The sequence below is a fragment of the Microcebus murinus genome, chromosome 12 (assembly GCF_040939455.1).
Source record: "Microcebus murinus isolate Inina chromosome 12, M.murinus_Inina_mat1.0, whole genome shotgun sequence".
Classification (NCBI taxonomy): Eukaryota; Metazoa; Chordata; class Mammalia; order Primates; family Cheirogaleidae; genus Microcebus; species Microcebus murinus.
This window is the reverse complement of record NC_134115.1, coordinates 73,114,267-73,131,395: the sequence shown is the minus strand read 5'-3', so window position 1 is coordinate 73,131,395 and position 17,129 is coordinate 73,114,267. Positions and strand designations below refer to the sequence as shown.

The window sequence follows — 17,129 nt, the reverse complement described above, 5'->3', positions numbered from 1 at the left end:
TGCCATTTTCAGGAAAGATCGCAAAATGGCACTCATTCAATTGGGATCTGTGGAAGAAGCAATCCAGGCCCTCATTGATCTTCATAACCATGATCTTGGAGAAAATCACCACCTCAGAGTTTCTTTCTCAAAATCTACAATCTGACTTTTCCGTGAAATTTTCTCCTAAAACTGGACCATAATTTCAGTAAAACCTTCAGACATAGACTGAAGCAGCTCAAGACCAATTCTGCCTCTTTCACAAAAATAACTTTCTGAATTTGATATTCAAGTATATTTAAAAAAATCAAAGGATGTTCTTTTTTTCTATTTTTTCCCCTGCCAGTATGTGATCAAAGGTTTGTTTTTTCTTTGTACCATGGTCTCTATGAAAATAACCTTCAGGAAAAAAAAATCAGGAAAAATATTTTTTCAATAATTTAATCCCCTATATTATAGATTTCAAGAAAATGAACTTTTTTTTAGTTTGGGTCCAGATCAGCCTTATACAACATTTCTAAACTCCTTTGTAATTTGAAAAATTTGAACATATAGACTTTTAAAATTATTTAATGTAAGTAATTTAAATCACAACAAAGTTTTATTAACCTTATGATTCAGAAGTTTGACCCCTGTAGGAAATTATGTTCACTTATAAATTATTTGCCATGTTAAGTTATATTGGAAGCAGATTTACAAACCTACATGTTTTCTTGCAATGATTTCTTTTTTTTTACTGTAAGGCACTGCTTTGAATAATGCCTATCTTTAACTTTTCAAGACTATTTGGGAAAATGAAGTGTCTCAACTGTCCCCAGGGAAATTAAGTGGAATCCAACTAGAATCTATTAAGATGTCAGAATAATTTATAATTGTATTAGGGAAAATCATGTTTTAAATTTCAAAATAACCATTATTTGTCAAGTAATATGATCTTGGAAAATTTTGAAAGAAAAATAATCCTACATATAAACTACTTTTTTATAATTGTTTTCAGAAAAAAAGTTTACAGTCTTAAGGAAAATATTCAGGTCTATCATATGGTTTGACAGATTTTTTAAAAGTTATTTTTGGTAAGGTCTTCTTTTAGAAAAAAAATTAATCTCAAGGGTTTTTTGTACCACTATAATCTCTAATACTTATTCAGAATTACTGTGTATTTACTTAATTTCTTATTATGTGCCTTATTATGTGCTTAAGATACAATAGGTTAGAGTTTTATCTAAATATCTTGAAAGCTATATTGTGGGCTTGGTGAGCGTTTTTTTTTTTTTCTTTCTCTGTTTTGGTAAAGATTTAAAAATGTTTTTCATTGCAATTTTAAGTGGTTTTCAATAAGTAATAGTTTATATTCAAATTTTTGGTGCTTTGGTGCAGAGATGGGGTGGGGAAGGGTGAATGGTTTGGGGAATAACTCAGTGCACACTTGTAGGCCTCTTTACCTTGTGACTGATAGCAGTTATTGCCAGTAATTGCATACCACTTTGGGGCTATAGAATGCAATCTCAGTTTTGTCTTTATCGCCCATCGGAATTTATCTCAGGATTACTTGGTTTTTCTCAGTACTCAAGTGAGAACTTGCTTTTCTTTGTTAATATAACTTCATAACTGAGTGCTCACATATTTGGAGTATGAGAAGGTGGGTTATTTTTTATACTCTGTCCCTCTCTCTCTTTTTAGTTGAATGTATGAATACATTTTAATGTTGTTTCGGTGATTGTAAAATGTAAACTTTGCTTTTGTTAATTATTCCTTCAGTGCTTGAGCAAATTTTTAAAAGCAGAATTTGTCAAAAGGGTCATTTTTGTCCACCCCTTTTATGCATTGCAGATTCTCAAAGTGGCTCATCTCAATTTTTAAAAGAAAGTCTTGCCAGGTGTGGTGGTATGAGCCTGTGGCCCCCAGCTACTCAGGAGGCTGAGGCAGGAGGATTGCTTGAGCCCAGGAGTTTGAGGCTGTCGTGTGAGCATACCCATAGGCACTGCATTCCAGACTGGGTAACACAGATGCTGTCTCTTAAAAAAAAGAAAAGAAAAGGGAATATCTTGGTCTCTTTTTTATATTCCAGCCATTAATTTGAACACAGGGAGGTTGTTACAAAAGAAATTTTACAAAAAATAAGAGACTGCAAGAGGTGTTAAAAAGCAGAATTCACTCAACAATGAGCAACACATATTTGGTAGAATAGGAAGGAGGATACTAAGTTAAGACCTTTCAAATGAATCTGTTTAGTATTGGTTGAATAGATAGCTGTAATCATGTATGTAGTTGTAGGTTTTTGTTTGTTTGTTTGTTTTTACTTATGAAGTATGTTTTTATCTAGACACTGGCGGGAGGAGGAAAAAATTTATTTGAAAAAACTCCCAAATTGCTCTTTTTTCATCCACATAGGCACTATTATAATTGTCAGTGACATGTTAAATTGGATTATTTCATTTACTTTGAGTTAGGAATTACTATGTAATTTATTAATTCTTGATTCTTATAACATTCAGTGTAAGTGTAGCAAAAATTACTAATAGCAGAAGAGAGATCATAGTGGTGTTGAATGTAATTTTGAATTAGGGAATGGCCTTTAAATCTGAGAGAGAACATTTGAATCCTTTTCAGGGATTTGTGTAGGAGTGTGTGTGTGTGTGTGTGTGTGTGTGTGTGTGTGTGTGTGTGTGTGTAGATAAGTGTATATACATACGTACACTCTTCTGAAGTTGTATATACATGTGCACATTACATACATTTTAATTTATTGACAAAGAAAATTAACCAAACTAAGATTTGGGAAAGTGGGATGTTCTTATTTTAAAATAGCATGTTGAAACCATCAGTTTGTGTTTAAAATTAGCTGTAGCACATGGGTGTTGTCCATATCGAGCTATTTGCTGTTTGAATTATAGGGATCTACAGTATTTGTGTTGGCATTGTGTTTGTAAAAAGATTTTAAAATATCAGGGTGGTGGAAAAACTAGATCTGTGTATTTTTGTTTTGGCATGCATTTATTCGGTATCTTTTAAGCAGTTGTTTATTTTTGCTGTTCATCTATCATAGTATCCTGTTTCTAAGTTTATTTACAGAGTATTGTCTTATCACTTTCAAGTTGTCTTGACTTGTACACAAAGTATATATATTCAGGACTTCAAAAAATAGCAGTACATGTTTAACAGTAGCAAACAATCTATGCCAAAATATTTTGCATTGAGATTGGAATAACTTGCATAGAAGTAAAATATGTTTTGTATAAGATACAAATAGAAACATGACCCAGTATCTTAACCAATACTTACTGGAGAATATCAAAATGACCCAGTAGCTCTTACAGAATGCCATAAATTCTTCAAGACTAAATATTTTAAGCAGTTATTTGAAATAATGTTTCTGGTTTGCTATTGAAAGTTGTAGAACTTATAATTTATTTAAGGACATAATTTCTGCCTGCCTTATTCACTATGGGAGCAAGGCCTTCTTTGGCTCCACCTACTATGACTGTCATAGGTTCTGCTTTAGTTTTTAAGTAGCTCTTATGGATGTCTCTGTTCAGCAATGTTTATATGTCGAATATATTGCCATGCATTTTCTCTTCTGTTTCCACTAAATATTTTTAGATACAAAAAAGACAAACTCAAAAGTACGTCTTTCCCCCCCAATGAGTCACTTAAAAACCTAAGTTTGCCAACTGTCACCTATCTCTTAGAAAACCTAATGTGTACTGCTATTTTTAAAACCAAAAAGAGACAGCATAACTATGCGTAGAGCATTTTTCTTAGTCTTTCCTTTGTCTTGATCTGTTGTTAACAAGAACAAAACTGCCAGACTTAAAATATTCTACTATTGTGCTAAAAGAAATACAACTTAGATTGCACAATATTTAAAAATATAACTCAGCTGTCTTTTAAAAGAGTTTTATTGTTATCTACAAGACTTTTTGCAGTCTTTTTTCAGAGCAAATTCTAACAGTTAGTTGTAAATGGTTTAAAAATAGAAAATTATTAAAATCTTAGTTTGGGGGGTTTTATAGAGGGAGAAAAAACAGGACCAAAGTTTATGTGCCTTCTTAAGTAGTCTTAATCTTTTCTTCCTATTTGAGACTAAGGTAGTATCAGTATTCTGGTTTTCAGGAAATATGTACTATACAGTTTTAAAAGAATGTTGTCCCACAAACTATTTATACAAGCAAAGAAATGTAACTGTGTAAATGAAGTCTCAGTTACACTTTTGCCTTTATCACATAATATTCATTATAGAGCATTGTGCAGGTCCAAGAACAGAGCTGCTCTAAATCTGTGTGGTAGTTACCTTGGTTTTTATAACCTGAGGCATATGTTCCAGAGAACAGGGATATTTGTCTCATCTAGTAACCTTTGTAATAATAGTCATGATTGAAAGCTCCTGTGGCAAGCTTAAATCAGCACTGTCAACAGATTTTTTTTTTTTTTGGTATTATTTTCAGTTTTTGGATCTATGTAGTAGTTGTAATGAGACATATTTAAATAGCTATTTTTTGATGCCATTAAAAGAAAATCATACTCTGGCCTTTTTCCCCCTTATCATTGTTACCCTGATCTTTTAAAAATTCATCCAGTATATCCAGTTATTCAGAATTATAAAGATTGCTGACCAAGCAAAGTTTTGCATTAAAATGTCACCTCATTGCTCTGACCAAAGACTGACTGTTCTAGTTTTAACTCTTCTCTGTGAAGCATATTCCCCAAGCTCCTTTCTGAAAGAAGACCCAGTGCAGAGCGCCTTTACTTTCTACTTCTTATTGGTGAATAGACTACTTAGAGAAAATGGGAGTTTAAATGTGAACAGAATGGATTAGGATGACAAGGGTTTGATGGGCATTTTCAGTACTGTATTTAAGGAAAAAAAAAATAGCACAGCTAGGAGCCTTTGACATTGTCTCGTGTTTTATGTGGTCTGTTCATAAAATTCCTTTTTTCAGTTTGTAAGAATGTTCATCTAACAGAAGAAAATGCTGTAAATATTTGTAACAACATTTTTTTAACTAGGCCAAAAAGAAAAAAAAGGTTTTGGGGAACAAGTTAACGTATAAAGTGGTTTTATATAAAGCAGCAATTGTCTTGTATATTTTGATAAGCAGCAGTACCAGCTTTCATTTGTAACAGAGTTTGTGGCATTGGAAGAAAAGGATTCTGTGATTTTTGAAGTGAATTATGTTATAAATGCAAAGAGAAGATAAAATATTAAAAAACATTTTCTAAATGCGTAGTGCATGGTTAATTCAAGCTTCTGTACACTACAGTATATTCCATTTTCATTCAGTTTGTATATTTGCTATTATTATCTATAATCTCTTTTCCTATCAAGTATAGCATTGTAGCATGCCTTTTAATAAATGTCATGACATCTGTACTCTCTTAAAATTTTTCTGTGTTCTTGTCTGTACTTTGGGTTTCCCTTTGTCTTACCTGTAATTCTAATGATGTCATATTTTATTTTCTTTTTTATAGCCATCCATCTAAATGTGTCATAGTTAGAGAATAGCAAGCGCATATTCGAACAGCTTTCAAAAGAAAAAAACCTTAAATCTATTAACTACCTCTCTTTTAATTAAGGAATAATTCTCATTTTGAGGAGCAGAATGCTTTTCTAATTTTACTATAATGCGCCTTTTTCTATGGCATTAGTGCAAGTACATGTTAGGGTACTTGCTCACACTTGCTCTTTTTCTCTTTCTCTACTCCCATAAGGTGGAACACTTTTTCCAGTTTATTTTAGTATGTGGCTTCCCAATGGGATTAGTGTACATACACATTGAGACATGATGTGTGTTCTCAAAACGAGTTTGTATCTTTTTAATTAAAGAGTAACAGAGATATCAGCTAATTATATATTGCTTTTCCTTGGATAAATGTTTTATTTCTCAGTCTTTTAAAAAATTGTTGGATTGCAGGAGTCTAAGTAGTCATATTTATGTTAATCTCTCGGAAGTGGGAACTTATTTTTAATTTACTCAATAAAATTAGAATGTATGTTATTGAGGTGATGGATATCCTAACAGGTGTAAATTCACCACCATGCAATTTATGCATTTAACAAAATCACACTTGTACTCCATAAATTTATACATACAAATAATCATATGATTAAAAGTAGGAAACAGGCCGGGCGTGGTGGCTCACGCCTGTAATCCTAGCACTCTGGGAGGCTGAGGTGGGCGGATTGCTCGAGGTCAGGAGTTCGAAACCAGCCTGAGCAAGAGCGAGACCCCATCTCTACTATAAATAGAAAGAAATTAATTGGCCAACTAATATATATATATATACAAAAAAGAAAAAATTAGCCGGGCATGGTGGCGCATACCTGTAGTCCCAGCTACTTGGGAGGCTGAGGCAGCAGGATTGTTTGAGCCCAGGAGATTGAGGTTGCTGTGAGCTAGGCTGACGCCATGGCACTCACTCTAGCCAGGGCAACAAAGCGAGACTCTGTCTCCAAAAAAAAAAAAAAAGTAGGAAACAAACTAAAAGAATGGAAAATTAAGTAATCACTACAGATCTTTGCTGGCTTACCTGTAAAATCTATTGTCTCTATAAATGCCACTAGATAAATAAAAAATCTTTAAACAAAGGAAGCATTTTTATCAGGAAAAGATAAAACCATATCGCCAAATGAGCCTTTTATAAACTTGATTGATTTAATTGCTTTTTTACACAGTAAGAACTTAAAACTGTCATTAAAAGTCATACAATTTTGAGCCTAAAGGGACCTAAGAGACTACCTAGTTCAATTTCCAATTGATTGCAGAGTCTGGACTAAAACCCAGGTCTCCTTGTCTAGATCCAGTGCACTCTATTGCACCCAGGTGTTGCAGTTGTAAGATCTTGAAGATCTGTACATGGTATTGGGATACTTCTGAAAAATAGCAAAACCAAACTTAAAGACATTGACTAAGTGGTGCGAGCGTTTCTGCTGAAGGGTAAAAATGCCTACCTACTTGTAAGAAATTTAAACTAAAAGCTAACTCTTAAAAATGTAGTTACTGTTTGTACTAGTTTGCTAGGGCTGCCATAACAAAGTATCACAGACTGGATGGCTTAAAGAATAAATCTATTTTCTCACAGGTCTAGAGGCTAGAGTTCAACATCAAGGTGTCAGCAGTGTTGATTTTTTTCCAGTGTTTTTTCTTAATTTGTAGATGGCCATCTTCTCCCTGTGCCTTTAAACCTCTTATGTGTGTCTTGTGTCCTAATCTCTTCTTTTAAGGATGTCAGCCAGTAATTGGATCAGAGCCTGCCTGCACGATCTCATTTTGTCTCTTTTCTTTCCTAGGTGGGGGAGATGGTCTCACTCTATGGCCCAGGCTAGAGTGCGGTGGCATAGCTCACTTCAAACTCAAACTTCTGGGCTGAAGCCATCCTCCTGCCTCAGGCTCTTGAGTAGCTGGGACGACAGGCATGCAGTACCATGCCTGGCTAACTTTTTTTATTATTTTGATTTTTTGTAGAGATAGGGTCTTGCTGTGTTGCTCAGGCTGGTCTCAAACTCCTGAGCTCAAGCTATCTTCCCACCTTGGTCTCCCAAATTGCTAGAATTACAGTGAGTACAGTGATTATAGGAGTGAGCCTCCACCCCTAGACTCATTTTATCTTAATTACCTCTTTAAATGTCCTGTCTCTGAATAGTCTGGGAGTCTGCACTTCAACATTTGAATTTGAGAAGGAGGCCACACAATTCAGCCCATAGAACTATTTAGTAGAAATTACTTATTCAGTTTACCAAATATTGATAGTACCAGCAATTGAGCTAGATGCTGGGAAAAATACAAAGAAAACATAGTGACTTAACTTTTAAAAATATGTAATGTAGTAGAAATGTCAGCCTATATCTATAAATACAGTAGTTTTGAACTCCTGCCTTTAATAGAAAGCCTCCAAAATGGATCATGAGGCCTCTCTTACGTGATTCTAATCAGAATGTATATGGCTAGAACTATCCTACAAGTTTTGAATATATAGGAATATATACTCTGCAATAATTATGTACTTTTTACTTCCAGAAATAGCCAATTCAGGCAATGACCATTTCTAAGACAAATGCCACTCCTTGAAGAACAGGTGCGAAGTAATCAAGGACCGTCAAGCTGTGCCCAACCAATTTTTAAGGCCTAACTTGGTAATTGAACTGGGATGCTGGGTTAGGTATAGTTAGAAGTGATAGACCCACTTTGTTTATAATTTGTGTGATTGTTCCTATATCAAATCTCTTTTCTGTTGTCTGTTTCAACTTCTAATGGAATTCCATCACTATTTCCTTTGTGTTTCTACCAAAACAATTTATGCTGAAGTGATACATTCTCGTAACAATTTTGCTGGAATTACCACATTCCTGAGCCATTTGGTTTTAGAAGACAGCTGTGCTCACCACTATGCCACAAACACCTGAGCCATTCAGTTTTGATGTATAATTCCCAACTCTGCCAGTATAAAGAAACCATAAAAAGTTAATGATTCCCAAGAAGATTGCTGTGTCTATTTTTTTTTCTCCCCTACGCTTGTTCTAAGGATATAGACGGGGTAACAGGAAAAACTGATTAGTTCTGTTGGAATAAATTGACATCTGCTAAATTAATAAGCACCTATCATTGTTCTGTGCCTAAAGTTATGGAATTATCTACTAAATCCTTTGATCCTGAAGAATACAAATATCACATTCTAAGCTGTTAAGAAATTATTCAAAAGAAAACTGGTATTAACTATATTAATGTCAGACAAAGTGTTCTCTAGGGCAAAAGGCATTATTAGAGATAGAGATTTCATAATGATATATTTATATAATGGAATACTTTATAATAATGCAAATGCACAAAGTAACGCTAATAAAAGTACATGGAAAAGTCTCATAGATGTGATTTTGAACAAAGGGAAGCCATATACAAAAGAATACATAACAATTTTATTAACATCAAGTTTAGAAACAGGATAGTTTGAGAAGGTAATTGAGAGAATGTGAGAAAAGGTTTCTCTTCTCTGGTTAATACTTAATTTAAACTTTGTATCAGTTACCCGGGAATGTTTTTTAAAATGATTATAAATGAGCAAGAATATCTCCATGCATCTTAACTCAGCAGATTATTCTACCAAGGAAGTAAGACCCTGTTATAAAGAACCCAAGATTCCATGGACTGAGTTTCACTGTGGATGTATATATTGCATTTCTTTGACCATGGCATACCTACAGAAAAAATGTTTCACTGACAAAACACCACCATGTTTTTAAGTAAATTTTACCTTTCTAAACAGTTTTACACCCAACTAGATTCAGAAAAGGTTTAATGGATGCCTTTTAGTTTTGTTTTTGCCATAGTAAGCCTGATCTGGTAGACTATTTGATGTCTAATCCCTAATATTAATAGATTTATCCAGAAAGACCAGGCGCGGTAGCTCACGCCTGTAATTCTAGCACTCTAGCACTCTGGGAGGCCAAGGCAGGAGGATTGAGCTCAGGCGTTTGAGACCAGCCTGAGCAAGAGTAAGACGCATATCTCTACCAAAAATAGAAAAAATTAGCTGGGTGTGGTGGTGCACACCTGTAGTCCCAGCTATTTGGGAGGCTGAGGCAGGAGGATTGCTTGAGCCCAAGAGTTTGAGGTGGCTGTGAGCTAGGCTGATGCCATGGTACTTTAAGCCCAGGTGACAAGAGTGAGATTCTGTTTCCAAAGGAAAAAAAAAGTCTCAAAAAAAAAAAAAGAAAGAAAGAAAAGCCAGAAATACCTAGCTCTCTAGTTTCCTAAAAGAAGACTTAAAGACTTAAGACAAAAAAACTTAACAAAACTTATTAAAATTCTTAATCATATATAAATAAGTATGATAAACCCTCATGTACCCAGTACCCAGCTGCAACTAGTGGTAAATTTTGCTTCATCTGTTCTTCACCCCACTCCCAGGATTATTCTTAAACAAATCCTAGTCATGGTATAATTTCATCTGTAAATGTATCAGTACATAAGCCCATATGTAATATTGCAATTGTTGATAAAGTCTTTTATAGCTTCCCTGTTCATCCTTTTTTTCTTGTAATTTGTTGAAGAAGCTGAGCTGTTTGCCCTATAAAAATTATAACAGGATGTTGGTACTTTGAAACAGGTAATCTGATCTGCCAACCTCCTCATTTGCCTGCAAATTATTAAACTTATTTTCTCAAAAAAAAAATTATAGCCGGGCGCGGTGGCTCACGCCTGTAATCCTAGCACTCTGGGAGGCTGAGGCGGGCGGATTGCTCGAGGTCAGGAGTTCGAAACCAGCCTGAGCAAGAGCGAGACCCCGTTTCTACTATAAATAGAAAGAAATTAATTGGCCAACTAATATATATATAAAATTAGCCGGGCATGGTGGCGCATGCCTGTAGTCCCAGCTACTCGGGAGGCTGAGGCAGCAGGATTGCTTGAGCCCAGGAGTTTGAGGTTGCTGTGAGCTAGGCTGACGCCACGGCACTCACTCTAGCCTGGGCAACAAAGCGAGACTCTGTCTCAAAAAAAAAAAAAAAATTATATAACAGTCTAGGGAGCATATATTCAGGGCAATTTGAATCTATGTTCCTGGGTTTTATGTGTGTGTATGTATAATATATATACATGTATGTACATATATAACATACATGTATATCATATATACATATAGAGTTTTAGCTTCTATACTCCTAAAATATATATATACATGCACATATATAATATATATGTATATATAATATACATGTATATACATATATATGTATATATACTTTATATGTATACATCTATACATATATTTTTATATATGTTCTAACAATTTGGATTTCACTAATTACATCCCCATGATGTTATTTCTTCAATATGTCTCCCTCACATTTTCTGTAAATTTGGATCTTATTCTGATTCTGGTTTCTTCTTTCCTTCCTGCCTCCCTCTTTTGTAAGAATATTTCATAGATGGCATTAGGTGCTTCCATAATGTTGTGTCTTTTCTTATGATGGCAGCAGCCATTGGTGATCATTGCCCAGATTCATTAATTTTTAGGGGCTGCAAAATGGCAAAGCTCTAATTCTATCATTCCTTTTGCCTGTATTAGTTAGATTTCTTCTATACAAGAGAAACTTCTCCGTATCAACTATTTGGTTACTTTGAGACAATTTCTATGGGAAAGATAAGATAAACACTTGATTTTTTCCCCTTGTCTATTTTCAAAATAACTTATTTCCTGTCATCCTCCAAAAGTTTTATCTTTTTAAGCCAGCGTTTTTATAGAAAGTTTCAAGTACTTATAAAAGTAGCCTAATATAATGAAACTTTGTTTCCATCACTCAGCTTAAACACAATTCCTATTCAGTGTTTTAGCTTCTATACTCTTACCCTTTCTTCCCTTCTACTGGGAAGATTAATTATTAATTCATGATATTAATTAATTATTATTTTATATAGTAGTTTTCATGTGTATTTTTAAAAATTCGTTTTTAACTCTTGGCCTCATTAGTAATTATACCCTTTTGTTTGTTTTTTGATACAGAGTGTCACCCTGTCGCCCATGCTGGAGTGCAGTGGCATAATCATAGCTCACTGCATTCAAACTCCTAGGCTCAAAGGATCCTCCCGCCTCTGTCTCCAAAGTATCTGGTATTACAAGTGCACACCACCACACCTGGCTAATTTTTTTATTTTTGTAAAGACAGGGTCTCACTGTGTTGCTCAACCTGATCTCAAACTCTTGGGCTCAAGTGATCCTCCCTTCTTGGCCTCCCAAAGTGTTGGGATTACAGGCATGAGCCACTGTGCCCAGCCTGTATCCATTTTTTAGTTGCCATTTTTTTCTGTTGTGCCCTTTCTCTTTTTCTTGAGCTGGATTATTTTCAAAGAACCTGCTTTCCACTTGTTTTGACCCTCCAAAATCTGTTTATTTTTTTAGTTTATTAATGTTTGCCGTATTTTTTATTTTGTAGTTCTTTTGCAAAAGACTTGCTATGTTAATCATGGATGTCTGCTTAGATTGCCCTATTTATCCTGTGGATTTTCAATGCATACCTATCCTTTATGACAAAAACAATAGATATGAACTTGAGAGTGAAATAAGGTAGGAATAAAAGCTTACTTAGGTGGGAATTACTTGGGGAAAAAAACCCACAAGGTTTAAGGTAGTCCTAATGGCTCTCTCACCCCTGTAATAATAAAGCACCTGTTGTTGCTGTGCTTTACTATTGGCTGATTTCATAGATAATAAATGTTTGTCAGAGTATCAAAAGTTGTAAAAGTTATTCTAGCGATGCCATCAAGGAACATTTTATATACTTGTATTTTCAGAACACTTCTAGGTTTTTTATTTAAAAATATAATTGCTAGACCTACTGAATTAAGTGTGAGCTTATGTGCTTGGTGTATAACACTATAGTTAGCTCACTTTTAGATTGAATCTACTCTAAATTCTTGTGAATAAAGGCATTAAAGATTGATGACATTACAGAGTTCTAGTGATAACCCTTACTCACTAAGAAGCAGCATTTTCTTTGTAAGAAATAAAGCACTCATGCAGAGACCAGCATGCAGTAGATTGTCGAATAAATATTTGTCATTTCCTTTCAGCTAATAAATATTTGTCATTTCCTTTCAGCTGATAGGAGCTTCTGATGGAACCAGCCCCAAATTCTTTCCCCTGGGAATCCCCATTCTCCACCCCTGAAACAAACCCGCTGAGACCATTATGGATAGAACCCTGGTGCTTCTGGTGACTTCATGGACAGCAAATGGGTTACTACAAACCACCATCTCTAAGCCAAGCTGCCGGCTTGTCAATGAAATATACAGAGAGCTGAGTGGGTAGTCACAGAAGGAAATGGAGGCCCTGCCTCAACCTACAAAATAACCTACTCTCATCTCCACTTTAGGGCTTTGGGAATTTGGTGACAAACTCCAGTAACACAACTGTCTTTTGGGGTGTATGGATGCATAGGTCCATATCTTTACTAAAAATTATTGCCTCTGGCCTATACATTTTTGGGTAGGCATTACTTCTTCCATGTTGTCCCCAAGAAGCATAGATTTTCCAGATATGGGTAATCCCAAAGAGGCCAAAATAGTCCTTTGTGCATTGTGTTAGTTTGCTAGGGCTGCCGTAACAAATTACCACAAACTGGATGGCTTAAATAATAAAAATATATTTTCTCAAAGTTCAAGAGACTAGAATTCCGAGATCAAAGTGTCAGCAGATTTGATTTCTTCTGGGATCTCTCCCCTTGACTTAGCTAGCCATGTTCTCCCTGTGTTCTCAGGTGGTTGTCATTTGGTCTGTGTGTGTCTGTGTCCTAATGTCCTCTTATATGGGACACCAGTTATATTGCATTAGGGCTCACCCAAATGACCTCATTTTATTTTACCTCTTTAAAGCCTCAATTTCCAAATGCAGTCACATTTTGAGATACCGTAGGTTAGGACTTTGTTATTATTCAGTCTTCTCTGGAAAGACATAACCAGTAGGATGGATGGATAGATGATAGATAGATATGAAAAAGAATGTATTAAGGGAATTGACTCAGGTGATTATGGAGGCTGAGAAGTCCTACAACAGGCCGTCTGCAAGTGGAAAACCAGGGAAGCTAGTATGGTGTGGCTCAGGCAAGTTTGAAGGTCTCAGAACCCAGGAAAGCTGATGGTGTAAGTCTTAGTTCCAGGCTGACGGCCTGAGAACCCAGGAACCTGCTGGTGCAAGTCCTAAGAGTCCAAAGACCAGAGAACCTGGAGTTCTAGTGTCCAAGGGCAGGAGAAGAAGGGTGTCCCAGCCCTAGGAGAGAAAGCAAATTTTCCTTTCCTTTCCCTTTTGTTCTGTCTGGGTCCCTTGCCCACCCATGCCAACAGCAGATCTTTCCCACTCAGTCTACTGACTCAGAAGCCAATCTCCTCTGGAAACACCCTCATAGACACACCCAGAAATAATGCTCTACCAGCCCTCTAAACAACCCTTCATCTAGTCAAGTTGACACCTAAAGTTATTCATCACAGACTTCAGCAAATAAACTGGGGGGCCGGGAGAGACACAATTCAGCCCATAATAATAACACACATTTTCCCCTTAGGAGCACAGGACCCAGCCAAGAGAATCATCAGGACCCTAGGAGCCAACCTCCTCAAAAAGTCCTTCATCTTCCTGACTGGAGTCTGTGCTATTTGTGCAGGAAACAATATCAGGGAATTGGGACTCAATGAGTTTAAAAAGTAAAATTCTTAAGCTGTTAAAAACATAATTCTCGGCCGGGCGCTGTGGCTCACGCCTGTAATCCTAGCTCTTGGGAGGCCGAGGCGGGCGGATTGCTCAAGGTCAGGAGTTCAAAACCAGCCTGAGCAAGAGCGAGACCCCGTCTCTACTATAAATAGAAAGAAATTAATTGGCCAACTGATATATATATGAAAAATTAGCCGGGCATGGTGGCACATGCCTGTAGTCCCAGCTACTCGGGAGGCTGAGGCAGAAGGATCACTCCAGCCCAGGAGTTTGAGGTTGCTGTGAGCTAGGCTGACGCCACGGCACTCACTCTAGCCTGGACAACAAAGCGAGACTCTGTCTCAAAAAAAAAAAAAAAAAAACATAATGAGCATGAGTTAAGACTTTAACTCAGTGAAGAAGCTAGAGGAATGACAAAACTGGATAGAAAAGAATTGGAAGAACTAGGTTGCATAGTGGGGAAAGGAATCCTGAAATAAGATTTCTAACTTAGATATAAAAACAGTTAATCTGCAAGTAATTAAACTGTAACATTTGGGGTTCTCTACTGGACATTTTAAAAAATCACACCCTTAACAGTTATCTACAAGCTATTCTCTCACATTAGAACATCTTAAGTCACACAATCATATTATTTCAGTTTTATATGCTTTTCCTGCATAAATAAAATTACCACTTAGAATTTAAAACATATTGTCCTTCATCTTGGGTCTCCTTCAACAGCTTTGCCAACCTCGGATCTTTAAAGAAATTGTTCTGAAGGTTGACTTCTGGCATGACAGCATGAGGAGCTCCACTATTGCCTCCCCAGGGAAATGTGGAAACTACAAAAACAGGCAAACAGCATACAAAGAAACATTTATTCAAGAACATCTACAAAAATTTGGCAAGAAAGTCAAGAGTCTGTGGTGTTTGAACAAAGACATCTCCCTCTCTCCTCTTATCCCAGCCCCCAGACACACTGCTGCAGCCTGGACCATCCCCTAAACAGAGGACTTTCTTCCTGGGAGAAGCAGAATGACAGCTTTTCTCATACTTCCCCCAGCCACCTGATGCTGAGGCTAAGTCCTGACTGTAATGAAGATGTGGGGGCAGCAGGCACGGTGGCTCACTCCTGTAATCCTAGCACTCTGGGAGGCCGAGGCAGGAGGATCAGTTGAGCTCAGGAGTTAGAGACCAGCCTGAGCAAGAGCGAGACCCTTCTCTACCAAAAATAGAAAAACATTAGCCGGGCATGGAGGTGCATGCTTGTAGTCCCAGCTACTCAGAAGGCTGAGGCAGGAGGATTGCTTGAGCCCAGGAGTTTGAGGTTGCTGTAAGCTAGGCTGACACCACGGCACTCTAGCCAGGGCAACAGAGTGAGCCTTTGTCTCAAAAAAAAAAAAAGATGTGGGGGCTCCCTTCTTCTGCCCAGACCCCACTCATGGAATGGAGGTTCTCCCTGGATGTGGCATACTGAGAACACTGGGGCCTGGTCACTGTCTCTCTGGCTTGTGAGGTGGTGGTTCCAGGTCAAGAGAAGCAAGCCAAAGGACCCCCAGCTGCTCCCTGCTGACAAAGACTCTTTGCCCAAAATTTAGTCAGGTTCCTCTAAGCTCTTTTCTTGAGTAGGCTGCATCCTTGGACCTTGTCCTTAAGAGCCCAGTTTTAGCCGTAATGCTAAATCGGTTTAGACAGAAGCCCGCCCACCCTTGATGTCTGAACGTTCTAAAAATCTAATTAAATTCCTCCTCCCCCACACTTGATATCTGATCACTCTGGCCTACCTTCAGCAAGAATCTTGGCCAGACGCAGTGTCTCATGCCTGTAATCCTGGCTTTAGGAAGCCAAGGCAGGAGAATCACTTGAGCCCAGGGGTTCAAGGTTGTAGTGAGCTATGATAACGCCCTGTACTCCAACCTGGGTGACAAGAGACTGTCTCAAAAAAAAAAAAAAAAAAAAAAGATCCTGTTGGTCAATCTAGCAAGAATTCCCCCTACCCTTGATGTCTCCTCTTAGTAATTTTTCATCTACTAAACAGCCTTCCCCAACCTTCTCCTTGCCTATAAATCCTTACTTGTTCCTTTTGTATTGGAGTTGAGCCTGATGTCTCCTATTTCAATAATCTTGGCACCTATTGTGATAGTTCTGAATAAAGTCTTCCTTCCCATTTTATAATAAGTGTCAGCATAATTTTTCTTTAACAAGCCCCGCACAACCGAGGGCTCAGCCCGTAGAATGTAGGTACCACTTAGGAGCTTACCATTGTCCTCACTTCTAGCTCCAGTGCCCTGCTCAGAGATTGTGCCTGGCAGGAGGAACAGGTCATGAAACAGATAGCTTTTAATCTTTTACAGAGAGACCTGAGCTTATTTGCAACAGACAGAGAAAAATGTCAAGCCTAAAAGCGCTTTCAAGGACAGTGGAAGTGTGGTAAAAGGCAATTGGGAGGAGATTCAAGACAGAGGCTAAACTGTAAATGGCTGGATTGCAGGATAGAACAGGGAATACAACAGCTGGAAGAGCCCTCCTGGGGTCAGACCAAAAGTCAAACACTGATATAAAAAACTATTCAGTTGGAAGAAGCCAGAATTCAACTGGATAAATTGCAGAGCAACTTATACCCCAGGGCATTGTTGAAAACAGTAGAGCAATCAGCTGGAACAGAGGAAGAGATCCTTACCAAAACCACTGATTCCAGGGTGACTATGACCATACTCAAAGCTGTAACTCCTGAAGGAACAAGATTAGAGGCTAAATGTGGTGCTGGGAAAATGGACTTCACTAAAATAATATAGTCATTTACTAAACAAGTAACAGTAAAAAGCCCCAAAGAAAAGGGGACCAACACCCAGAGTTACTACAATATATTATCTAAAATGTCCAGTTTTAAACCAAAAATTACAAGACATGTGAAGAAACAGGAAAGTATAACCCATATTGCAAAGAAAAACAGAAAACAACAGAAATTTCCT

At 37.0% G+C, this 17,129-nt stretch overlaps 1 protein-coding gene and 1 long non-coding RNA gene across 10 annotated transcripts in view; both read left to right on the top strand.

Annotated features, from left to right (window-relative positions):
* The window catches only part of PTBP3 (polypyrimidine tract binding protein 3), a 93,619-nt gene extending 93,215 nt beyond the window's left edge, over window positions 1-404 (top strand). For all 9 annotated transcript variants that reach the window (XM_076008934.1, XM_076008937.1, XM_076008932.1 and 6 more), the window contains one exon: window positions 13-404. In XM_076008934.1, the coding sequence (XP_075865049.1) occupies window positions 13-145 (133 nt within the window). In that variant the 3' untranslated portion in view covers window positions 146-404. The remainder of the gene's footprint in view (window positions 1-12) is intronic.
* Window positions 405-1,585: 1,181 nt separating this feature from the next.
* On the top strand, window positions 1,586-13,916 carry LOC142874304 (uncharacterized). The gene is made up of 2 exons (XR_012922126.1): window positions 1,586-8,110; window positions 11,476-13,916. It is a non-coding gene; the product is annotated as an uncharacterized LOC142874304 (long non-coding RNA).
* The last annotated feature ends 3,213 nt before the right edge of the window (window positions 13,917-17,129 follow it).